The sequence below is a fragment of the Notechis scutatus genome, chromosome 2, assembly GCF_049901735.1.
Source record: "Notechis scutatus isolate UNSWTSFEM ecotype Mainland chromosome 2, rNotScu1.2, whole genome shotgun sequence".
NCBI classification, from domain to species: Eukaryota; Metazoa; Chordata; class Lepidosauria; order Squamata; family Elapidae; genus Notechis; species Notechis scutatus.
In genome coordinates this window covers 103,059,162-103,086,493 of record NC_142010.1, presented here as the reverse complement: position 1 = coordinate 103,086,493, position 27,332 = coordinate 103,059,162, and the positions used below count along the sequence as shown (strand labels likewise).

Below are 27,332 nucleotides of genomic sequence, written 5' to 3'. Positions count from 1 at the left end.
CAGCCAGGGGCATGATTTTCCGGTTCTCTGAACTGCGCAGAATCATAACAATCGGTTCTATAGAACCAGTCTGAACCAATAGAATCCCACCCCTGCCACCAAAATGCAATGTCCGCATGTCCCCCGCACATGCCCCCTTCCCCCTGCATGCGCCCTGCCCCCTGTGCATGTGTGCACACCCCCCGCATGCCCCCTGACCCTCATGCATGTGTAGCAGAAACCTGAAAACCAGCTGGCCAGCGGGAGACACGCATGGTGGAGCTGAGCTGGGGCAACGGCTTGTGTGTCTGCATAGAGGGCTTTGCATGACACCTCTGGCCTGCGTGCCATTGGTTCGCCATCATGGCCTTATAGGATAGAGGAGAGTTTTGAGAAGCTGGACCAATATTCAGTAAACAGCAAGATAATGTTTAATAGTGACCAGTGCAAAGCCTTGCATTTGAGTGTGGGGAAAACAAAGACATCATAGAAAGATGGAAGAAGCATATTTGGCAGCAATGCAAAAAGGATCTGGGTGTCTTGGTGAAGCTGAATGTGTGCCAGGAAGGTGATGCAGCTGCAAAAAACCAAAACAAATGCAACTCCGACATAATTATAATGTCAAGATCAGGAAAACATTGTTTCTCGCTAATCTGCATCATCTCAGGCTACACTTAGAATATTGTAGGCACCATCATAGCATAGAAAGGACTTTGACAAATGTCACACAAACTGGAGCTGGTCCAGAAAGAGTGACTATGACAATGAGGGTCCTGGGGGGCAAAAAAATAAGAGGTAGAGTTACAGGCTTTTGGTATGTTTAGCCTGGAGAAGAAAAGCCTGCAGGAAGATGTATGATATTAACTTCAAGTATTTGAAGAGTCGTCATGTAGGAGATGGGGAAGAAATTGTCCTGTTTTATGTCAGGAGACAGAATAGGAAACAGGGGTTTCAATTCCAAGAAGCAGGCTTTGAAAGGAGATCAGGAGAAATGTGAAAGCTGTTCCATATTGGAAGAGACTCTCCTGAGAGGTCCTGAACTCTTCTTTCCTGGAGGCAGGGGTGGGATTCTACCAGTTCGCACCTATTCACTAGAACCAGTTGTTAACATTCTAAGCAGTTCGGAGAACTGGTTGTTAGAAGAAACTACTGGCCTAATCCTGTAAGGAAGGCAGGAAGGAAACATTCTGGTGTTGCTTACAGAAACTGCCTCTCAGTTAACCCTTTTTACATTCTTAGCAGGACTAGACTTCCTGTCTCAGGAATGTCTCTGGAGTTTTTTTCCCCTCCTTTGCTGGTACTTTGCTTGTGTGGAGTGACCATTCAAAGTTACAATGGCACTGAAAAAAGTGACTTATGACCATTTTTCACACTTACAACTGTTGCAGCATCCCCACAGTCATGAGAGGCCAGGCGAGGAGATGCATGCCTCGATGTGAGTGATATGGAGTTGGCCATGCCCAGCCAATAACATGACCACCAAGCCAAGTCCACCCAGTCACATGACTACCAAGCCATGCCCACCAACTAAGCCACGCCCACAGAACTGGTTGTTAAAAAATTTGAATCCCACCCCTGCCTGGAGGGGATATAAACTGAGACTGGATGGATGCGTGTTGGGGAATATTATAATACAGGTAGTTCTCAACTTATGACCACAATTGAGCCCAACATTTCTGTTGTTAAGTGAAACATTTCTTAAGTGAGTTTTGCCCCATTCTATGACTTTCTTTGCCACAGTTGTTAAGTGAAACCCTGAAGTTGTTACGTTAATAACACGGATGTTAACCGTGGAATCTGGCTTCTCCATTGACTTTGCTTGTCAGAAGGTCACAAAAGGGGGTGATGTGACCCCAAACTGTCATAAATATGAGTCAAGCATCTGAATTTTGATCAGATGACCATGGGGATGCTGCAATAGTGCGAAAGTGTGGGAAATGGTCGTAAGTCAGGGTTTTTTTTAGTGCCGTTGTAACTTTGGAGGGTCATTAAATGAACTGTTGTAACTCGAGGACTACCTGTAGTAGATTCCTGCACTGGACAGAAGTTTTGGCTAGGTGATCTCCAAGGTCCCTTCTGGTCCTTACATTCTATGATTCTATAACTGCCCCCACACACACCAAAAAATGTTGCTGAAATTAGCATCCCACCCTCACCACTGAACAGGATCTCTGGGACTGCTGGATGTTATCATGGAGCCAAGTCCATACATATTTTCTTCTCAGTGGGCAATGAGGCTTCCAGAGAAATTTATTGAATCCCATCATCCAAATCTAACAGTTCCATTTCCCTCATGAATGTTTTAACCTTTTTGCTTTCTTGCTCCTTGGGTTTCTTGCACAATCCAGAGTTTGCTTTTCCTCAGTTGCTTTTATCATGGTAAGAAGTTAGAAATCTCTCCTAGAAAAATGAAATATCCTGGGAAATATTAAAAGGGCAGAATATTTCCCCTAAAAAGAGTAAAGTAGAAACTCAGAGAGGCAGGAACTCAGCCCCCCTCCACCTTTGTTAATGGGTGGGCCATTAAGGCCTGGGCCAGAATACTTTACATAACAAAGATCTCCAGGTATAGCAATTGCCCAAGAGCCCTTTCAGTGCATCATGATCAGCAAGGCTCAACCAAGCCTGGAACTCAGGAAAGCCTATAAAGTTACCTAAGACCCCTGCCCCTGGGAGTCTGACAGCCAATGGGATACATTTCTTTCACAGGAACAGGAAACACTAGGTAGGGCCCAACAGAGGGTATATAAGGGTCTCTCGGCATCTTGGCCGGCCCTTTTATCTTTTCCTTCACCTTGGAGCATGTGATCATCCTTCTTTGGAGCTTCAAGCCATGTGGTCTTGTCTACCATCAAACCATCTTTCCAAACAGCCTCCATGTTTCCAGTGTCTTTTTCCCCACTTGGAACTGAACCCAGAAGGGTAATTCTTCCAACATCGCTTACTCTGTCACAGCAGGTTCTGAACAACGCACCTACTTCAGTCCTTTGCTTTCAAGCTTGTCATATATGGCCAGCGCTGCTTCTATAGACACAGAACGGTGAGGATTCAAAGATTGAGGCAGACAACTCCCACACAGAGTTGCCCCTCCATAATCTCTCTTATTGGTAGCTATTTTGTATTCTCTCCCACTCAAAGCAATTCTCGGTGTAGTATGCAGCCGTATTCGCTTTTCATCACACCTATTTTTTTCTTCCTTAATGGGTTCCTCTCTATCCTTTCATTGACTTCTTGATACCAGGAAAACCACCAGGAGAACCACTTATCTGCATGTCCCCAATAAAAAGACCCAACGGCAGTGGTGGGATTCACATTTTTTTTATTACCGGCTCTGTGGGCGTGGCTTGGTGGGCGCGGCAGGAGGAAGGATACTGTAAAATCTTCCAGTCAGAGGTGGTGTTTGCCAATTCTCTGAACTACTCAAAATTTGCACTACCGGTTCTCCAGAACTGGTCAGAACCTGCTGAACACCCACCTCTGCCCAATGGGTACTTATATCAGCCGTATGTGCCATCTTGTAGCACATACGGTACTTTGTTGGATTCATAATTTCTACATACAGTTAGTCCTCAATGTACAACCACAATTGAGCCCCAAATTTCTGTTGCTAAGTGAGACATTTGTTAAGTGAGTTTTGCCCCATTTTATGACCTTTCTTGCCACCGTTGTTAAGTGAATCCCTGCAGTTGTTCAGTTGATAACATAGTTATCCAGTGAATCTGGCTTCTCCATTGACTTTGCTTGTCAGAAAGTCACAAAAGAGGATCACCCCTCTTCCTTCCCTCCCCAGGAATCTGCAACTCATCAATATGAGTAGGTTGCCAAGGGTCTGAATTTTGATCACATGACCATGGGGAGGGTGCAATGGTCATAAGTGTGAAAATCAGTCACAGATCACTTTTTTTGATGCGATTGTAATTTGGAATGTTCACTAAATGAACTGTTGTTAAGTTGAGGACTACCTGCATATTCTAAGATGTGCAGAGTGCCGAGAAGAGCAACAAAGATGATTAGGGGACTGGAGGCTAAAGCATATAAAGAACAATTGCCTGAACTGTTACTGGAACTTTTCATCTAGTCTGATGAAAAGAAGGACTAGGGTGACATGATAGCGGTGCTCCGATATCTCAGGGGCTGCCACAAAGAAGAGGGAGTCAAGCTATTCTCCAAAGCACCTGAAGGACAAGAAGCAACAGATGTAAATTAATCAAGGAGAGAAGCAACCTAGAGCTAAGGAGAAATTTCCTGACAGTTAGAACAATTAATCAGTGGAACAACTTGCCTCCAGAAGTTGTGAATGCTCCAACACTGGAAGTTTTTAAGAGGAACTTGGACAATTATTTGTCTGAAATGGTGTAGGGTTTCCTGCCTAAGCAGGTGGTTGGACTAAAAGACCTCCAAGGTTCCTTCCAACTCTGTTATTCTATTCTATTCTATATTTTTAAGTCTATATAAGCAAGGGTGCATATCTGCATAAGTAAGTGTATAGATCCATACTTTACGAAGGTATTATTTAGGCTGGTATTTAGTTTGGTTATCACAGCAAAACGCATGAATTGTTGCACTTGAAACCATGCAGTGTTTTAAGTAGTGCTTCAACAATACGTTAGCTTACTTTAAAAAAAAAAAGAAGAAGAAGTCTTGAACCAACTAGATCATTTTCATAATACAGCAACCCAATTGTCAATGTGTCATTGTCAACAAAATAAGAAATTGGTCTAGCAGCAAAACCAAATATTTATGCCGAATGTGAAGTAAATTGGAGAAGGGCCTTTTTAAAAAAAAAAAAAAAAAAAAAGTTAGCTTTATAACACCTCCTTTAGTTTTTGTGACTAGAGTGTAGCAAAAGGCAATAAACAAGTTCTTTTTACAGCTATTGTGCTGCAAAATTAAGGACTAATAAGTAAATCCAAACACAGCTTTGCAATTTGTTTCCCAGAGAAAGAAGTGAGATGCTGCTCAAATTCCATATGACAAGTTGCTGAGTCTGATGGCTTGCATGTGGCCTGAACATAGTAACCCAAAGAATAAATTCAGTTTGTACCTTCCCAGATTCAACTTAGTTTGAAATTCAATTTCCAGTTTCATGCATTGTTTTGAAGTATATTACTTAGAAGCAGAGTTCAAACAAACACATGAAATTTCCTTAATTTCCTTAATTTCCTCTTCACATTCCAAATGTTAAATTTTATCTTCAAATGTAACATTTAAGTGCTTTAAACCTCATGGGCTGGTTACTTTGAATTGGATACTCATCTAAAAGTGCTGCCAAATACTTAATATCACTGCGGATCATCTCCTGATAGGAATATAATTATCTCCCACATGTCCCATTCTGCCTATTCATATATCCACTATTAAAATACTGTTATCTGCATTCCAACATCACAGGCTGAAATGGAACAAAAACTAATTTTAGGATGACCTTAATTGAGTCACTATCTCTGATCCCACCTGGCCTTTGAGTATATTTCATTTTTCCCTAGAATTTTCATAATATATAAACTTTGTTATATGTTTTGATCATAAAATTCTATCACAAAATACAGAGAAATGCAAATATCAAAAGGATAATTGTGTTTCCATCTGTCATTTGGAAAACAACTCAGTTTACATTACAATGCAAATCAGACCATTTCTCCCCCCCCCTCCCCAATCACTTAAAAGTAGCTTCGATTTCATTAGTGTCTGAAAATATGATGGTAAACCCAAGCTAGTAAATACACATTCTGCTCATGCCTTTTTAATTTCTTTCCCTCCCTCTGATTTATGGTCTATTTTCCCATAGTTTGATAATGACCTAGTTGAGGACCAGAATGTTATCCATAAATCTCTTGAGCTTGAATCTGCACATATCTGTGTTTATCTGAAGGCAGCATAAAGGGAGCCAGATTTTGGAAGGGCTGTGGCAAGCAGATTGCCAGAACAGTAGGCAAGAGCAGGCAAAACACTGAAGGGGAACCAAATTCCTGAACAAAGTATAAATAAAACAGTTGAATAAATTGGCCTGGGTCTGAGGTGGCAAGACCCAGAAAAGAGAATATATTCCTTCCCATACATTTCCTATGATAGCCCCAGGATACATTTGTACATTTCAGTGTGTATGTTCCATTCTGCTGTATAGATGATTCTACAGATGGTTTATTCCTGGTTCTCCTATTCTTCTGTCTTGCCATCCCTGACAATTCAATCTTTTCACTTAGGGTATCAGTCCTGACATCCCCCAATTTTGCCCATCTCCTCAAGACTTTGAAGCCAAAGAATAAGTGCTAACTGAAGGAAAGAGAAGCTAGGGAAGAGAGAGAGAGAGGTCATCTTGGAACATTCAAGAATGAAAAGAAAGACTGAGAGATATTAATGCTGACAATAGCTTCTGTGCCGCAGCAGAAAGGAAAAGAAGAATTCAAGGGAGTCTCTATCCTGAGCTAATCTGTATGCAGGTTGAGCAAATCACCTGGAAACAGCTAATCTTACAGGAATAAGGACTAAACATATGGAATGCTTTAGCTTCAGAGGGGAATGTCATAAAGCATCTGCATCTTTTCTGTTGCAAGGGATATTCTGTGATTTCAGCCATGTTTTTAAGAACAGCAAGACCACTGAATGATAAATGTGATCAGTAACGTCAGTCTTGGAGAAGGAAATGCACTTTTTTGCTTGATGGGTTTTAATTGTTTTTCATCATTGCTTTTGTGGCATAATTTTACAGCCAAGATGGCACCGATGGCTGTCTCGGTGAAATGGTCTCTAATGGTTTCTATTCTATTCTGGTATAATTTGAAAACCACCTCCAGACCAATGGTGAGATTCAAAAATTTTTACTACTGGTTCTGTGGGCGTGGCTTGGTGGGCGTGGTGTGGCTTGGTGGGCATGGCAGGGGAAGGTTACTGCAAAATCCCCATTCCCTCCTCACCCCAGTAATCTGCTTTCCAATTCCGTTCTCTTGTGCAGGGCAACAAAAGAAGACCAAGCTGATCAGCTGGGACCCAGAAAGCAGAGAATAGATGGGGGCAGGGCCAGTCAGAAGTGGTATTTCCCAGTTCTCTGAACTACTCAAAATTTCCGCTACCGGTTCTCCAGAACTGGTCAGAACCTGCTGAATACCACCTCTGCTCCAGAGCCTTATATCTGGCAGTCTAAAAATGTTTAACTGAATAATTAAATATTGGGTAGGTCTCACTGTCTGAGCAAAAATATCCGTTAGATCTGGAACTCTGTAGCAAGATCTGCATTGCCTACAACAATCTGTCTACAAGCAGTAAGAACATTTACAACTCAATATGGTTTCGTTTCGAGAATGTCGTTCCTGATATTGCTCAGTGTAGCTCACAATTGTCAGTTGCATGCACTTCATGGTCAAAGAGGCAAAGATGGCAGAGGCCATCTGGAAATTGAAAAATAATTCATCAGTAGATTCCTATTTCTCTTTCTAAAAATCACGGGTATCTCCCTAGTTCTAGTGTTATTGATTCAGTTGTTGCTTCAATTGCTAGAAGAGCCACAAAGATGAATAATTCAAATAGGCAATGTAATTTTTTTGAATCCGTCAGTGCTCCAAATTTAATTGTTACGCGTTATGATTCCGGCTGCTTTTTTAAAAAGTAGAAAGAATCAAATGCGTTCTGTGTGCCGTATTCAGTCCATCTATTGATTAAGCAATTAAACTGTCAATTTGCATGAGGATAAAAATTATTTCAGAGCAAAAAAAAAGAGGTATTTTTTGTTGGTTAATTATGCCCCTATATGCCATATCGGATTTCCTATCTAAATAAGTGCTCCTATGACAGTAAAAAGAAGAAATGGCTTTATTTAAGACAATATTTCCATTTGCACTTCCCTCAGGGGAAGGCAGTAGTTCAAATGACAGAGCAGATACAGCAATGCATCTTTTGATTCATAATTCATCGTTTTTCCGTTGATTTTATTGAAGATTATATTATACAAATAAAACCACGTACTGTGGAAATACATGAAAAATTAAGAAATCTAAAAAGTGCAGAAAGAAAAAAAACCTAAATGATAGAAAAAGAAACATCCCCCTTCACCCCCAGCAAACATAACAACTTTTACATATCTTTAAAAACACTTCTTCATTCCATGCTTCATCCTATTCTCTATAAAACCATCTCTATTTCTCCATATTATTCCGCAAAAGTCCAGTAAGGAGTATCAGAGATAACAACATAAGCATTACAAACGGCATCTATTATATCCAATTGGAATCTTTTCTTTTATATTTATATCTCCACTTCTATTTAAACAAGTCCCCATTTCCTCTCTTCAAATAATCAGGATCCAATCCCAGTCAAAAAAAATTTACAAAAATAACCACATCATCCAGTCCCAATTTAAAAAAAAAACCCACTAAACATCACCAGAAATAGAAACTCAATGTTATCAGAAATAACTTAAGTGTTCTTTTTAGATGCTTGTTTTTATAATTTTTCACTTTTATATATAATGTTACTCTGAGGTATCTTTATTTTTAATGCTCTGTATTTTACCCAGCCCTTTAAGTTGGTCTTTAACTGAAATAAAGGTTTGATTTGGTTTTACTAGTCAGAATTAAACTGAGTCGTTTAGATCAACCCCTGCTAGAGGTTTATAACTCAAATTCTTAATAGCATTCTGTGCAAATTTTGTGCAACAGTGAAGCTATCATCAGATATGGTTGGGCAAACAGGTGGAAAATACAGGCCCAAGGTTGTATAACTGAGGGCTAAACTGATTGAAAAGAAATGTGAATGGTATCCTGAAGAAGTAGAATACTGACATTTTGCTGACCATAGTAGCATTCCTTCCCCAACAGAGATCTCAATGAATCACATTTGACTAGAAAGCTGATACAGAGGTGAGCTTCCACAAAGGATCATATCACTCACCCTGACCCTAACCAAACCCTAACCCCAACCCCAACCCAACTCTAACCCTAACCCAACCCTAACCCTAACCCCAACCCCAACCCCAACCCAACTCTAAACCTAACCCTAACCCAACTCTAACCCTAACCCTAACCCCAACCCCAACCCCAACCCAACTCTAACCCTAACCCTAACCCTAACCCTAACCTAACTCTAACCCTAACCCCAACCCCAACCCAACTCTAACCCTAACCCAGCTCTAACTCTAACCCTAACCCAACTCTAACCCTAACCCTAACCCTATTCCAAAATTCTAAATTGCTAAATTGCTGCTCTAAAAGATCAGGATAACACAAAACAAATAGGGGGAAGTCCAAACCAAGGACAGTCAACTATTACCCAATGTTTAGGGTGTAAGGCATCCAGAAAGTATCCATGATATCAATCACTCCGAGACATTTTCTCTCCAATTGATTTATTTAGAAACAGATCTGACATGTCAAAGGCAATTTCCCAAAATGAAATTATTTTCTTGCATTACACAGAATCCACCTTCTCTCCTCCCACTTCTACACTTCATAAATCACGAGAACCAATTAACTGCAACTGGAATTTCTTAATACAACATACAGAATAACCTTGAACTTTTCAACTCCTCCACACACACACACACCCGCCTTCCATGAAATGTGACAGCTGAATTTTAAAGCTGACATAGGGTTAGTGTTGAAGTCTTTACATTCCAAAAGAAAAAGTTATTTTATTTGTTTGTTTAAAAGACAAGTACAATAAATACTTCCACACAGGACAGTGAATGTTTTGATAAGAGTTTCTCTTTTTCTTGTATTGCATTAATTCTTATACATTGGACCAAGTTATGTAACTTTAATTTTTTTTTCTTTACAAATTACAGTAGAAATGTTGGATTTCCTTATCCTGCATGTTAAAGTAATACAGGTAATCCTCGACTTACAATCACAATTGAGCCCCACATTTATGTTGTTAAGTGAGACAATTGGTAAGTGGATTTTGTACCCTTTTGTGACCTTTCTTGCCACAGTTTTAAATGAATCACTGCAACTGTTCAGTTAGTATCCCGGTTGTTAAGTGAATCTGGCTTTCCCATTGATTTTGTTTATCAGAAGGTTGCAAAAGGACACTGCAACCTCTTACCAAGCTTCCAAATTTTCCCGGGACGCTGCAACCTCTTACCAAGCATCCAAATTTTAATCACATGACCATGGGAAGTCTGCAACGGTTGTAAGTATGAAAAACAGTCATAAGTCAATTTTTTCAGTGATGTACTAACTTTGAATGGTCAGTAAGCAAACTGCTGTAAGTCAAGGACTACCTGTACAAGTGTTCTGACCAAGGCTTCCCGAGACCGTAATTAAGCACACACTTAGTTAAAACAAATCTTGTTTTATTTCAACGCTAGGAATTATTTTCATTCCCAGCTGGTAATGAGTCCCAAACAGTCCCTTCGAGATAAGCACTCACCTTTCTCTCCTTTGAATTGCTGCCAACAGCTAGAGTGCCAAATGAATTATAAAAAAACAACCAAAGTACAAAGTCCACACAGAGCTTCAAGGATTAATCCGAACAGAACGAACGACTTTGCTTCCTGCAAAAGTTTTGTCACCTTTGCCTGTCCTTTATACCTTATGGGAGGGTCAATCACCTCCAAGCCTTATTCCCAAGTTGCCCCTTTTGTTTCAGCTGCTCTTGCCTTCTAGCAACTCTGTGTACATGAGCACTGGGAACAGGCTCCCCTGGTTCCTCTGCCTCGCTGCTGCCAGACTCCAGAGGCGCCAGAGGCAGCACCCCACTCCCAGATGGGCCTGGCCCCATCTCTGCGTCAGAAGCAGGATCCTCACCTGAGTCCTCTCCAAACTCCCGGACTGGTCCCCGTTCTTCCCCACTGCCTGATTCCACTGCCAGCGAACCACAACAATTAGTGAGACTATGTCAGTTATAATTCTGGCATCCATTTGTGTGCATAAGAGAGAGAGATTGGTGTGTGAGAAAGAAGGGAAGGAGGGTATTATGTGTACATTAAAATAATTGAATAAGTTTGTTGAGACTAGAAGCCTACCATTATGTTCCTTCATAATCAAATGCAAGCATTGTTCCTTCTGAAAGAAACTTATCAAGACATTGACCTTGATTCCCAGCTATATTATGCATATAACTCCTTGAGCCATTTCAAATTGTTCTCTGGTGCTGCAAAATACCGGACAATTCGGTTTCAAGGTGACTTTTTATTTGCAGCCTCGCTTCATTTTCATTCCTTGTTAACAGCGTAGTAAGTCAGATGGCAAAAAACTGCTCCGATTTCATCATCAAGACTCTTTGGATAAATGTGGGGTGCTTAATTCTGCATCCTTTGTGTTAACAGCATGATTTGCTAATCAGAGTCTGTAAAGAAAAGATGTCATTTAATGTCACAATCCCCAGCGCCGTAGCAATCTTCAGCTTTGCTTCTAGGGCGGCTTTTGCCCGTTCCAAGGAGCACACAAGTGAATCCTTGTTTCAGCAGGCCTCTTTTTATCACAGGTCTGCAAATAGAAATATGTTATGTCTCCCCTTTAATTGCAGGCGAGCAAAACAAAAAGCAGCCGTTTCAGAATTAATTCAAATCAAAAACAAACCCCCACAAGAGAACGGCTGGAGTAATTCCAAAACACAGCAATAAATCCACACTCTGTCCGGCAATCCTGGCGTAGCAGTACTTCACAAGCCTCAGAGAGTTTATTGCATATCTTCACTCCTTTTAGACACTTTGCTTCTGGCGAGTTCCACCAGCCCAGCCGTGTCCTTTTATCCACTTATGGATCGTGTTAATTTCCCTAATTAATTACTGGCTCTACGCCTTCTCCCTAATTGAGATTGACTTCTGAGCCTCCTCCTGTTTCTGACATCAAGCCATAAGTTCTCCAAATTGTCTTCTCCACTGGAAAACTCTCTCATGCCTTCCCTGTCAGCCATCCCCGGCTGCTGCTCAGATAAGGAACCAGAGGAGGTCGAAGGTCCTGACAACTCTATTAAATCAGGTTTATCTCCCCTTGTTACATCCATCTCCTCATCCTGGCTACTATCCAAGTCACTAATCAAAGCCGGCTCATATTTTGCTGCCATATCCTCATCACTTGAACTCATATCTGCCACAGGAGCAGATTCCAAACCCGGAGCCACAACAGAAATATGCTTGCACATTTCTGTCACAGTGCACTAAGTTCCTTTGGGACAAATTTGGACTCGCATATGCATTGCTCAATAGCTCACTGTTGGATCAAGAATATCCCTGCTGGTGACACTGGAAAGTATGATATTGGGGATAGAATTACTATTTCTTTTATAGAAGTTTATATGAACCTAGGAAGATGCCCGCTGAGGCAGATCCGCTGGCCGAACCCTGTCTACATTGACTGCTTTAGGTCTTCTAAGACTTAGGATGTTTTCAGTCCAGCCCTGGTGATTAAGGCCTCCAAGCACAACTGCTAAGAATCTGAGTCTGAGACTAGTAGATTATTGGTGAGATTTAAAAAAAAAATTACTACCAGTTCTGTGGGCATGGCTTGGTAGGCGTGGCAGGGGAAGATACTGTAAAATCTCCAGTCAGAGGTGGTATTAGCTGGTTCTCCGAACTACTCAAAGTTTCCGCTACCGGTTCTCCAGAACTGGTCAGAACCTGCTGAATACCACCTCTGTAGTAGATACAGCCTTCCCTATCTGCAATAGCTTGTTCATGGTGAAAAATACCATGCCTTGATGTTCCCCTGATCAAATGGCAAGATGTTCCTTTGTTGTGATCAATCTGAGGGCTGTCTCAACTCCTCTCGTTTCATAATTGGAATCTACAATTTTAGCAGGATTCTCTCTCCGCTGGTTTTATCCAGTTTTAAACTAAAGTACTGACTTACATGTACTGTTTTTAGGTTATCAATAATTCCAATGCAATGTTACTTCCTTCTGGAGCCCTGCTGAAGATGTATACTTCGGCTGCACTGATAAAGCTTCTGTTTACAGTGCTATATTGAATCGATGCTTCCTGTTGCTTGGTAAATGGGAGGACTTGTACCAGTTTATTAGATGTGGGTTGAAGTATTTGGGAGGCCAAACCAATCATTGACATCTAACCAGTATCGCATACAGCAGAGAAATAAAATAGGCAATACCATAATTAATAAAGGGTGGCAGTAGATGAAAGCAGGGCTTGTCACCCAAAGAGGTTAGTTTTTGTAGTCTTTGTAGTGTTAGCAATAGGTAGCAAGCTTATTTAGGCTCCACTTCAGATAGGAACAGGAATAAATTCAAATGCTTCCTTCGGTGAAAGATCTTGAGTGAAGCTATTTTAGCAGGTAGAGCAGAATTTGGGCTACTGGAATTCACTGGGTATTGGTTTACTAGAATGGCAACATCTATTAGTCAAAGCCAAGTACAAATTAAGAGCAGGAAGAATGAAATCAATTATCTGCTACGTTTCATAAGAAATGGGTCTCTTTGAATTTAACCAGGGTTCAGATTTGAGTACATACACATGCAGATATGTGCAGTAAGCTAATTTTCCATTTTTAACAAATCTTCTAGGTTGCTTAGGCTGTTCTTTTGTCTCCATCTTACTATCGGATAGGCACCCAACCATCACAGTGTAAATTATGTGCAGCAGTATGTAAGGACCCACATGAGATAACAGTGAGCTCAATATTATATCCCAGTGTAATTATATACAAATTATAGGAAAGCAATTTAAATCTTCCATTAGATGTTTAATTACAGAAGAAATATCCTCTCAGTAATAATAAAGAATTGTATATACATTTGCAGTTATAAGGAAATGTCTCATCTGTCATTCAGTCTCTCGATTGTTTTCTTTGTTCAGGATATTTATACAAGGGACTTGTTATGCTCAACCAAAAGACTGAACTGATACTTCATCAAAGCCAAAGAAATACTCCCAATGCCATATGCAGGGTCCAACTATGTACATTTCAGTCCATGGGTATTTTTTCATCTTGGTTAGCTGCATAAAAAATAATTGACAAAGGACCAACGTAATTTCTAATTCTTGATAGGATGAATTCCAAACAGATAATCAGCAGTATGGTTGGTGTCCATGGCTACACTGCATATTATACTGTGTGACAATATACTTCTTGAGATAAAATGCCTTACTAATGACTTTTGAACTTTAATGGTGTGATTGTATCTTCCATAAATGTCTATGCATGGAAACAGAACATCCATTATTGTGATTCATAAAGCAGAGTCCAAGAACACAATAATTTGGCATCTCAAGAATATGCTTGTTTGAGGGCCAACAATTTTTCTGGCTGTTAAAATCTGTGTATGTGAATTGCAGATATAATGATGAAGTGATTATGGAATGGCTTTGACACAATTCAGTACAGATCCAGAGATCCAGATCTATTTAACACTTCTTCTGCCAATTAAATTGGCTATCTTAGTCCTCAGACATTCACAAATGGGCATGGCTTCTAGTAATCTTAGGAATACACTTTTGTGCATCATATTCTCCTTGATTTCTAGCCCCTCAGTGTCTTAAAGAGCTATGCTTCTTCACCTTTGTTGTCATTTCTTGCCTTGGAATATGACCGGAGTACATAAGATGCAAGGGTGAGCTCCCCCTCCGTATCCTTGTGGTTTCAAGTACTTGTGGTTTAAACTACTGTTATGTTTAATATTTTTATCACTTATGTGTATTAGAACTGCTATGACTTGTCAGATAGACTTTCTCCTCTAGTTTGAGCTGCTGAAAGTTGATTTAAAATTTAGCCTTTAATCATATAATCTGATATAAGCAAAGGAATGTGAATTCAATATTAAACAAATGCTTTAGTTGTTTTTCAAGGTATAAGGGTAGGAAATGTGTCCTAGCACCACAATTCATTACTTGAAGCTACCTCAAGTTTGAAGCGCCCCATAATGTACTAATGCACATTGCATATGTGCTCTGCCTAGAAAGGTACAGTTTTTCCAAATACTGCTAAAGGATTCATAACATTGATAATTATTTGTTTGTGTTAGGAAAAATGTAGAATGTATTAGGAAATGCTGCAAAATGTTCATCTTTGTGTTCAGCTATCCCATGCAGTCAACTGTCTTCTCATAAGCACATAAGAAGTGGCAATATTGTGGGAAAAGCCTTGGGTTGCTTTTTCAATAGAGTGGGTTATTAAAGGGCTATAAACTAACATAGATAGTGTTTTCAGTGGAAAACTATTCTCCAGCTAGAATTAAAACCCAATGGAACTGCGGGGAACCCAACTGGGAAGATCTGCCATAGTATGAAAGTTAGAACAAGATCTTAAAACTCTCTTTCTTTCAACTATCTAGGTTACAAAAGCTGCTGTCCTGTCAGATTTTCTTAGTTCTAAGAGTCTTTGTAAATAATAGGTCTTACTAATCCGTAGGTATACTGTACAGAGATTCTACTGCAACCCATTGAAATTCTCGTATTTAGCAATGATTCTCACCAATGGGCCATGCTAAATTCTATACGTCCTGTATATTCTGTACTTTAAGAATAACTCTTGACTGCAAGATGACAAATTGCAATGCATGCTAATAGAAAATTACATTGGGTCTGCATTGAAAACACTAAGGACTCTCTTTAGATATTATCATTGTTATTATCTCCATAATTACAAGTGATAACATTTTTTAAAAAAATTCACCAGAATGAGTAATGAAGAACCATTTGTCTAACCATTTAAAATTAGGGAGACAGGTTTGATTGCTCCTAATTCCCAAAAGGTAGAATAACGCAGTATGTAAAAATGCAACTGGAGAAGAGACGAAGCAGAAAGTTTCTTTTGGAATGAGAACCAGTTCATCTGACACCACCATTACTAATGCATTGGGGAAATCTTTTCTTTCCTTGCCATATGTTTTGGAATGAAAAACAAGCTTTTTTAATTCTTCACTAGAATGGCCCCAAAGTCCAGTAGAACTGGAGGGAATCCAGTGGGAGAAGCTGCCTTAGGGTGAGAGACAGTTGGAACAAAAAATATGGCCTTCAGGTAGCTGAGATATAAAACTGTAAGCTGGGTCCTTAATTGCGTAGAATTCACAGAAGAAGAGGGTTGAGTTTAAATAAGCTGAAAACCTTCCCTTATTATGGATTATTGTTGCTTGCAGAATATTTGGAAAAAGATTTTGAAATTGCATTTGTGTTCCAGCGTGAGCCAGACATGTCCAGAAACAATGGGTATAGTGTGGGTATATTTAAAGGTTGGATGGGGTCTAATTATCTGCCTAGTTATTGGGATCGTGCAGTTTGTACAGATAGTAAACTCAAAGCATCTTCTCCATAGGGCATACCGGGATACCAGTTGGGCTTGTTCATGCTCCTCTCTCAAACAAAAATGGACATTCAATAGCCACTTCTTTTACATTTGTTCACTCTTAACAAGAGGCCTGTCTTCTTAGCACTCATTTGGCAAAGGGCAAGGGTTCTATGGGGGTATGAATCAATGTACTATGCCTTCATTAACCATTGCAATGGACTGAAGAAACAAAGCCCAATAGAGCTTTATTTGCAGCTTAGGTAGCATCAGCTTGAATGACTTCATTACGCAGAATTAGACAAGTGAATGGGTGCAATTGAGTCACCGAATCTAAGGGCACTGCTGTTCTTGTAGCTTCCTCTTTTTTCCTCCTTTCATTGCAGAAAAACCACGGATGAACAGTATCCTCACCTCTGCTACAGAGCCCTATGATTTGTCCTTCTCCAGATCTTTCCAGAACCTCTCGCACCTCCCTCCACCGTATGAATCTGCAATTAAGACTAATCCAAGTAAATATTCTTCTCTGAAGAGATTAAGTAGGTTTCATTTCATTAATTTACTACTTGATGTGGATGGTTTTTATTTATTTGTTTGTTTGTTTGTTTTTTGAGAAAGAAGGGTGGCGGAGGAAGTATAGTACTGATAAGCATCTTCGTGCTGTGGCTGTGTTTCATTCTTTCTTCCTGTAACAGAGCGATTTTTTCTCTCATACCCACTTGCCTCAATGGCCTCATTTTCATACTTATTAAATCACACTGCACCAATTCAATACAATCTTAACACATCAGGTTATTAACCAGGTTTATACATTTCAGAAGGCCAAAAATTAGACTATTATCAATAGCAAAAATACAATTTATTAAACAGTACTTGAGAGCAACGATTTTGAGAGCAATCAAATAATAGCCAGTTGATCATCGATGGGAACTGTAGCCGCAAAAAATATCTGAGGCTATAATGGAAAACAATACAAAGGGACTCCTAAGTTATGACACTTGTGAGAATCTTCAGCTAAGTGACAGAAGGTTGAAGAGGGAGTCCAAAAGAAGAAGAAAAAGCAAATTTCAAGAACTGATTCACTTGAATGGACCATACACAGAGTTCAGCAGAAAATAAAGATGTAGCATTAACTCTCCTTGCTACAGGAAAGAAGGAGACATCTTTAAGTCTTCCTGTTAAGAGCACAAAAGGCATAAGATTTAAGATGCAGCATTCACAAACATACACGGGTACTAAGATGGTTAGGGTCTTGAACATGTTTCAGGGCACAGCTTATTTGAGGGATAAAGACAGAGGCTAAGAAAGGGATAAGAAAGCGGGAAAAGAATCAGGGAGGGAGAAAGAGAGATTCAGAGAAAAAGAAATTACCTTTGCAGTTTTGCTGGGCTAGTTTTGCCAGCTTAATATGATGGAAGATGCCTTAGCTTCTTTTGGATATAAAAATACTGATTGTTTCTACCTAACACGTTAAAGCTTTTTAGTTATTCCCCTTGTTGATAATCCAACAGGCCAAGGCTGCCGTGTGTTTTGCTATAGAACTTTTATGGTCAGGGGCAAAAGCAGGGCAAAAGATCTGGTGGGTATAAGGTAAGAAGGATAATATCTGCCAGCACCCATAGTCGAGGCTCCAAGCTTTAAGATGTATGCCTTCTTCAGATTGATCATTCATTCATTCTTTCATTTATTGAATCATTCATTCTATTCTATTTCAATTCCTGAATAACCAACTCTGGGTTGCTCCCAACAACAGAGTAAAATAAAAATAAGATACAAACAATTAACCAGAGGAGTTGCTGTTTTCTACTTTGTAGTCTTGACATCTATATTTTTATTATAGAAATGCTGTTTTAAGAAGATGCTTTACTTCAGTCATGATTTTTTTTCAGAGACACCTTTGCTTCATAATTCAATGCACCCTTTTGCTCCACAGTTCTGAAAGTTAGAGCTGCAGGCTCAACACATTGTGAGAGTGCAAACTTGGCAAGATCTGGCCACTTTGGTGTGCGCTAAGGACCAAGTGCAGCATAGTCCCATACTGAAATGTGTTTGAATATTAGTAGCTTAGGTTGGTACCTAGGCTGTTGGTTTGAGCTCCAAGTTTGACAATTTGGTTGCAAACGTTTTGTCACCATACGAGGAGACATCGTCAGTGCGCTTTGAATTGTGAGCAATTCAAATCTGAACAATTCAAAACACACTGACGATGTCTCCCTGAATGGTTACAAAATGTTTGCAACCAAATTGCCAAGCTCCGAGCTCAAGGCAACACCATAGTCCCAGGCTGATTGGACATCAATTCATATGAAAGGGTGTAGTTAACTACACCCTAAACACTGCTGGTATGGCAGTGCTTTTGCTTACTGCCTTTACACCCGTTTCATATACTGATTATTGATTATTCTGAAAAAAGATGCGGTACCCCCCTTTTTTTTTACTCTCACCTCTTCCTCCAGCCCTTTATTTTATCTTTCTAATTTCTCTTCTCTATGTAGCTGACAAGGACGCAGAGGAATATTACTCTCGAAAGAGGCACCTTCCAGACTTAGCAGCAAGGGGTACCCTCCCTCTCAACGTCATCCAGTTATCCCAGAAACCAGTCGGCCAAAGGGAGCGGCCACGCCGTGTAATGAGGGCCATGTCCCAGGACCGGGTGTTGTCCCCAGAGAGAATCATGCCTGAGGACTTCAGTATGTCTTATGAGCAGATCCTCTCAGATGAACAGCTGTTGTCTACTGAGCGTCTTCATTCCCAAGACCCTCTGCTTTCTCCAGAACACTCAAGTTTTGGAGAGCAGTCCATGTCCCGAGCCTTGTCTCACTCAGATGTCTTTGTTACAACACCTGTCTTGGATCGCTACCGGATGACTAAGATGCACTCCCATCCCAGTGCCTCAAATAATTTGTACAACACCTTGAGTATGAACCAAACCTCAGCCAAGCGCCAAGCATTTGCCTCCCGGCGACACAACACCGTGGAGCAGCTGCACTATATCCCAGGACACCATCACCATTACCGCACAGCTAGCAAGACAGAGGTGACTGTTTGATCAGAGACACTGTGTTCCTTGTAGATAATTCATGTGGACCAGATGGTTCAGTGCCGTATACTGCAGCGGCCTTATGGCCAAGAAAACCTCTAAGACAGACTCTTCCAACAGTCCTGTCGGTATTGTTTTGAACATTCATTTTCATGTTATTGACAAAGAAAAAAAGGGAAGAAGAAAACCTGAATAAGGAGAGATTATATACATGAAGTTTTCTGACATGCTCAGTTTCTGTCAAAGAAAGCCATGCTAGTGATGGCTTCTTTCACAGGCTCACTAACACCAATTTTTTCATGTTTACTAAGTCAGGCTATTACTTTTATAACTATTATGACAAACAATCTTGCAAAATTAGCAGAATATGATACTAGTTCAGGTTGCTCTCTGGCACAGTGAAAATCTATTATATTACACTACTTGCTAGGTGCTGCATCTTACCAAGAGTGACTAACAGGTGCTTTTTGCTGAGTTCTGTTCCAACTGTATGTAATCCACCTGTTAGGAAATACTGCATTTCCATATGAGCATAATTTTTCCTGATTTGGAGAGAAATTGTAGTGGCAAACAATATTAACTAGCTTAACAGAATTCAAGGCAAGTGGTTGCTGTGGTTAAGAAACCACTTAATTTTATATATCATTGCCAAGTATAGAGTACATAAACCCAGGAGTATCATGATTGCAGTAGGTACAATAAATAAACAAATAGCAGAAATTATTCCAGTGCCTAGAGATAAACAGTCCCAGATGCAAGGAGGTGTGAGAATGGCTTAATTATAAGCACAATTATGTTAAGAGTGTTTGCCACCATCCCCCTTTTTATTTATATTCTAAATTTCCAACATTCTAATATATTGATATTGTATCAATATATCAATTATTCTCTCTCTATTAACAAGAGTGTCAAATCACCCATTTTCAATGGACAGTGTATAGTTGCTTCTGAGATCCAGTAAGATATATGGAGTAGGTTTGGCTCAACTAGCATTCTATGGACATATGGTGACAACTCCATTTTGGCTTGGTTTCTTGCCAGACCACAACTTTTATCCAACTGTTCTTGGGAGTTCCTTGTTTTACCCATTTTCTTAAAAAGAATAATCATGCTAAAACCTTCTCACAGCGAAATGATATCTTTGAACTGCCAGGTTTTTTTTTTAATTTTGTCTTAATCCCATCCATCAAGTGAGATGCTCAAGCACCTCAGATACCAATTTGGCATATTGTACAGCCATTATACAGTGGTAATTAGACACTGGGTGTCTGTAAAGTCTTTCAAATAAATGTTTATAGATCCAGCATTTGTTGGATTTTGTACAGTCAGAAGAGATATTCTAATGAGCATATTCCTAGAGACCTAACCCCAAATGTTCCTACCTGGCCCTGGTCTCTGCCCCTAAAAGAGCTAGAAGGTCTGTGTGAATCTCAAAAATGTTGCTTTGTGCCATTATGTACTTGTATCCTCATATTACAGCAGTATTGCCAGGTTTACCTAGTAGCACCTGGACGTCTTGCATCAAATGGGATTCCACAGAGCTTCACAATTCAAATATGTACATTGGTCAAAGGTTCCTGATATACGTGGCTTTCTCTGGACAGAGATCCTTCATCCAATTTTTCTTCAGGTTCTCACAGTGTTTTTCAAAGAAACAAACATGTATATAGTAATACTTGTCCCTTTTTTTTAGTAATATGACTTTGTTTACAGCACCAGCAAGAAGTAGCCAAAGGACTGTTTTTGCTGGCATGTGTGATGTTTGTAGACCACAGACTGGAGCCATACGAAACACTGTGCTTTGCTTAACAGAAACTGGGCTAAGAGGGGGGAAATGGTAGTGCCTACTATAATTGGCTCTCTGCCTTCGAGTGACAGATGTGAGTTTTGGAGGACTTCTCATTAACTGTAATGCATGTAAGGAAAGCCACAGGAAGGTGGCAACAATTCTCTGAGTGTTCTGGAATTTGTACTATTTTCTGCCCTCAGTGTAGCTGTCTGCAAACATCTCTGCTCTGTACGATATGGATAATATAATGTCTGCGATTTACACACATAACATTGTTCCCCAGAAGCATAAGAGTACTGCATTATCTGGCATGAAAAACCAAGAATGTAGGCATTTTGCTTCAATCTTCCTTTACATAAACTTTGAGAGTATTGGCTACATGGGTTAACCCGATATCTGAGAAAAGAGTCTCTGAGATTCCCTTGTTGAAGCAGTGGGCAAAAGACCCACTTAGTCATTATAATGTTGTGAAGATTTCATATCATCTTTTCCAGCAGGGTGGTTCTCTGTAGCAATTGTCTTAGTCTTTCACAACCTTCAACAAGAACAAGCAGACTTTCAGCAACTAACATGTTCTATATGAATCACCAGCACACCTTTCCTTATAAGCTCTCTGAGGACACTGCAAAAGAGACATGGGGGTACCCTGAATGTTAGGGTGTTGCGCAGGTCAGTTCTGCCTGGAAGTGGATTTAAAAATTAGTTGGATGTATTGAGAAAATTTGCTAAGATCACAGCTGGACTGAACACTCTTTTCTTGAACCAAGGATCATAAATAACCTTGAGTGGTGCATTTCAAGATTGACAGGGGAAAAGTGGAACTGCAAAAAAAAGAAAATGGGCAAAGCCTGGCCAAAACAAAACACCTGCAAAAAAAACACACACGCAAATCCATCTGGAGTATTTTCTAACTGTTAGGGTTTTTTTCTACACTTTATCAATTAATTTGAGATTTCCCCCATATTCTGAACCTCTTTACTACATCAGGTTGTACCGAAATGTAGAGGAAAGGAGTATGGCCTGTCAGTTGCTCCTTTATACTATGAAGAGAGCTGATCTTATTATTTTAGCTTCTTCATGAGTTCTTCCATTTAACATGATCTCAGCTGGAGATTAATCTTGAATTTGATTGGCTCATCAGACTATTGGAATGGAATGACTGATCTTCCATATCACTTGAAACATACTGACGTAATACAATAATTTCAGAATGATGTAAGTAGGCAGGTTTTGTCAATCCGATTTTTTCCAATTTCTCAACGTAAAGCAGGGACTTGACTTGATGAAAAAGACAGTTAGCAAGTAATTAAATGGAATAGCTTGTTGCACGGAGTTTGATAGACCTCCTCTCTACTAAATCACTTCCACGAAGAATTTGAGGTGTGCTTCAAAAATTCACAGATAATTTTGTGGGGAGGAGGGAACAAGAAAACGAGATTCAGTTCTAAAAAGAGCTGGATGTTTTTTAAAAGTTACCCACATTGGCAAATCCTTTTGCTTGAAAAGCAGCTTGCCCAGGCTAGGAGCTGCAATGCAAACATCAAAGGATTGGATTACATAATGCCCCCCACACACACACAATCAATCATCCAGTCCACCTTGTTTAGTATGTTTGACTCAGAGTTGGCAGCAACAAGCATACCAACTGCCAGGACCCATGAAAAGTGTTCTGGTATGAAAGTTATTTATCAGGTACTCGTGTTTTAAAAGTGTAGGATTGTTTGCTTTTTTAAAAAAATTTACCCACCTTTTCTAAAAATTTCCAGATGGTTTACACTATATCAACAGTGCCAGAAAATTGAACATTGATTATTCCTACATTGGTAAATTGCTGGGTATTTTGCCAGGGATGTGTAAATGCTGCTGACTCCCCCATTTTCCAATTATAGCAACAACTAAAAAGCTGCTGAAAAAGAATGCTTGGGGAAAGCCTAGAGATGAATTATGAGTGTAAGACTTTCTACCAGTCACTAGCTATGTGACTGTGCTGTTCCATATTCATGCCTCATCTCCTTATCTCAGCCCTAGTTTTGCACCAGACTTGGTTAGTGTACCCTAAAGTGTATAATTAGAAAACAAAGGGAATCTTGCACATCTCAGGACTTGCACACTGCAGTTTTGGCTATAGCTAGTGTGAGGAATCTAAGGCTCTTCAGACAGCATAGGAAAATTAGGGACAAGGCAAGTCATAATCCAATTTCAGTGAGGTTCTGAATCCTTACCCTGCAGTTTCAAAGGAATCTTTCTTAAACCCCTGGCACCATTGGGTACCGCTTCCTCTCTTTGGGTATTTGGTAGGGGGAAATCAGGAAGGGAAACTCAAGCTCATGTGAGAAACATTATGTTTAAACTGATAGGAGTCCATTCTGAAGCAGAGGCTCTTATGAGGCGTACAATTTCACATGCCTATAAAAGAGGCTTGAATCTTGTCTGAGTTTATTGAATAGGAGGAATACAGGCGTATATTTTGAATTTTAAGCACACAAGGTTTCAAGGGGGCATCAAGGCATATTATTTCCCTTCTATTTTGGGATCATTTTCTTGTCCAGTATGTGCCAAGAGCAGGCTGTGAAACTACTGATCTAGCCACCAGTGCAAACCACTCACCTAAGCAAAGTTCCAGGACAACCAACTTATTCAGAGGTTGTTTTGAAAAGATAGATAAATGAAGTGGCTCCAGTAATTACAATTGAGATACCATTAGCTGGCCTTTTTGACAAAGGAGCTTGTCTTGAGGATCCTATACCAGTTTCTCATTTCACTACAAATGTAAAATCAGAGGGTTAATCTGAGGTCAAAGTGGGCTGAGCAAAGGAAAGAGCCCACTGGGTGTATCTGATTCGTTCTGAGTGAAGTTATGCACATTACAATCTTAGGTGCACAGAGAAGGGTGGAGTTCATAATGTTCCAGGGGGTTGTATATTTTGAGCAACCATCTTCTAAGCTATTGTTGACTTGGCAGAGATAAGAAAAATATACTTTTCAATGCAAGTAATCAACAAATGTGTAGTCAGAGATCCTCTCTCAGATATTTTTTTGGCTAAATTAGCCAGCTGAGATACTTTAGCAAGGAATGACGTACATCAAACCACCTCTGAAAGCCACTTGAAAGCATATCACTTTTAACATTTCATAATGCTGAAAACTCCAGAAAATGTCAAACAGTTTTGCTTGCCCAGAAGAAAAAAAGTAGCAATAAAAATTTGGGGAGAAATGGTTTTCAAATAATAGCCACCTGTGTGTTATATGTTTAGTGCTAATTAACCAGCTGATTTAGCATTCTCTCTGAGCTGTAGAGGCAGCAGCAGGTGGAATCCATTTCAAGTATGTATTTCATCTGCTGAAAGCTGGTGGAAAGGAAAGGAGGTAGATCTAGTCCTTATGATGTTTATGTAAAAGGGGGGAGGGGGGCTAATAAGACCCATTATCTCATTAGTTAGCAAAGCAATGCCATGTGGTGTCCCCTTGTGACCTTTCATAATTTGTGGAAGCTCTGGCCACGAGTATAGACCTCCGCCTTCCTGTGGTACTGATGCACGCTTTGCAGCTGCTGCTTCTTTAAGCCTCCATTCCACTTGCTGGTGAGGAATTCTCACAGCCAGAGTTTCTCTATGCTGAGGAAGCCAACTCATTATAACCAGCTTTATTTGGAGAGCCTGTTTCCTGAGGGGAAGATTGACTATCCGACCCTCTTTGTGCTTTAGCCCAGTTTATGGAATCCATGTTTATTCTCCAGTAGTTCTGATGAGAAAGTACATTTGTATCTGTATCTTTGCACAGACTCTTGGGTCTGCATTAAGCTTCAAGGCAGTAGTATTTGACTGTTTTTCTCTGTATTATCCTTGTTGTTATACTTACCTGTAAAAGCACATTCTGTAGGTACTGTAAACAAACCTATTACCAGTTTAGTAAAAATTTAGAGTATTAAGGATTTTTTCCACTTTTGTCAGTAACAAATATTTATGGATTCAGAAATAAAGCAATTTCAGCAGAAAAAAAAACAACCCCACCTGTTTTCTCTGTTGCTACCTACATCTAAAGACACTCCAGAAACAATTTTGTCTCCATGCAATTTTGTCTGCCATTTTGCAAGCAAGGATGACTATGCATGGTTAATTTCACATGCTGTGGGAAACCATGGTTTTATTTACCATGGTTTATTGAGTAAACCACAGTTGATTTGATTCATACTCTACACCTAGCATAAACCATAATGCAACTTCTGGTAATTTGAAAGCTATACTCCAAAAGCGCACAGCATCGTTTTTTCCTTAGTGGGATTTTCCTCCTTTATTATTCATCATGTTTATATGTATTATTTGGGAGGGAGTTACAAAAGGAAGACTCCATCAGAATAAGATTGCACTTGTTTTTCTGCAGTGGAAACGAGACTCTTCAGGTTATGAATACTTCTATTGAGACAAAACACTGAAGCCTTAAAAATCAGAAGTGCTATTCAGAGGAAGTCATTGAAAAGTGAGGTGAGGTGTAAAAGTCCCTTTTTTTTGCCTTTGGGGGACTTTAATAGTCAAAACATGTGCCTTAAGCTTCAATTTTCTCTTAGAATATTAACAAGAGGGGAACCTGCCCATGTTGGCACCTAACAAGAAGAGTAATAATTGAAATAGTTCTGTCCAACTGACACAGAACTCAAACTGTAGACCAGCTGGGGCAATTCCAGGCAGATTCTTCCTTACCTGCGGCAAATGGATATTACTTGTCAAGATTCGGAAACCTGCAAAACCTCAAACCAAAGCAAAACTCCATTTTGTTTTATTTGGACAAACTCGCAGCCTCAATGGCAGAAATGAGGATGGTAAAAACCTCCTGGGTCTTGCTGGTATAAAAGACTTGACCAGGAAGATTGTTGGAATCAAAGAATCACAGGAACTGATCATCAGACCATTCTGATCATCAGATCATCAGCCAACCCTTGGGGGATCTTGGATGACAGATTTTTACCATTTCCTCTGTATCTTTATATCTCAGTCTCTCAGCGATGGGCATTCTATAAAGACATTTCATGGAAAGTTAGCTTCTTTAATCACTGGTTTTTGTTTTTAAAAGAAGTTAATCCCTTCTTCTTCTCCCTACTATGCTGACTCCCAGCAAAGGAACAGCCGCCTCTCCCTTTGCACAATTACTTTCTCAAAATTCACCCTCAACGTGGTCAATAATATTACATTGTTAATTGCAAGCACTTTTATTATAAAAAACCCTGTAAATTTAAAAGCTGTAGTTTATGCACTAGCATCTCATAAGCAGTGTCACTGGCTTTAAGGCAATGGCAATTAATCTATGGTTTGGTGAGGAAGGATGAAATTCATATTTGGAGAGGGCCTGTACATTTCTATTGACATCAAAATGAAATGAAAGGGGAGGTCAGGATGCATCCTTGCTTCATTCCCTTTGCTCAAGGAATAATGCCAATGGCACTATTGATAGCACATTTAACTTACATGAAAGTCTCCCCCTGAAGCATTATAATTAGCCACAGACGTTGGCAATCAATAAAGGAGGAAGCTAATTTCTGCCGTAGGCACTCATGAGGGATCAAAGCAAAAGCCACCTTCAGATCAATGAAAGCGGCATAAAGGATCCCTTGCGGGCACTAGAACATTTGGGGGTAAATCCTTCAGAGTGATGACAAGGTCATACATTGAGCAGCTTGTACTGCAACTAAATCATATCTTGAATCATCCAATTCATCCTCTTTCTCACATCTGTTTTGATATTGCAGTTGAATCAGTAGGAACCACCTGTTTTAATTGCCCCTATATGACACTTGGCATGCAGGATTCATATTCTGACTGCCTACTCTTTGTGAGGTCTGGGCTAGAACCAAAGTTATTTGCTTTTTATTTGATGACTTTAATGACATCTGAAATCTCAAGGAATCTAGCAAAGTAGTTCTCAGTCACAATCCTCCTTAGGGAGCACCGGCCCTGATCTCTACCAGGGTTGGGGGAAGTGTTGTTTTTCCTTAAACTTTAGAACATTATGGCAGATGAGTGCAGGTTTTGATAAGAGATACCTTGATTTCACACACACTGGCCCCCTGACTCCTTGTTATGTTTGGCACATGAATTTTGAGTAATGTAGTACTTACAGATAACAGATAATCAGAGTTGGAAGGGACCTTACAGGTCATCTAGTCCAACCCCCCGCCCAAGGCCAACCCTGCACCATTTCTGACAAATGGCAGTCCAATCTCTTCTTGAAGGTTTCAAGTGATGGCACTCCCACAACTTCCAAGGGCAAGCTATTCCATTGGTTGATTGTTCTCACTGTCAGAAAGTTTCTTCTTATTTCCAGGTTAAATCTCTCCTTATTCAGTTTCCATCCATTATTCCTT

At 39.9% G+C, this 27,332-nt stretch overlaps 1 protein-coding gene across 1 annotated transcript in view; it reads left to right on the top strand.

Moving 5' to 3' along the window:
- Positions 1 to 24,961, top strand: part of SHISA6 (shisa family member 6) — a 379,433-nt gene extending 354,472 nt beyond the window's left edge. Inside the window, exons 6-7 of the mRNA XM_087955657.1 lie at positions 16,535 to 16,687; positions 18,644 to 24,961. Coding sequence (XP_087811783.1) covers positions 16,535 to 16,687; positions 18,644 to 19,197 — 707 coding nt within the window. The 3' untranslated portion in view covers positions 19,198 to 24,961. The remainder of the gene's footprint in view (positions 1 to 16,534; positions 16,688 to 18,643) is intronic.
- Positions 24,962 to 27,332: the final 2,371 nt, after the last annotated feature.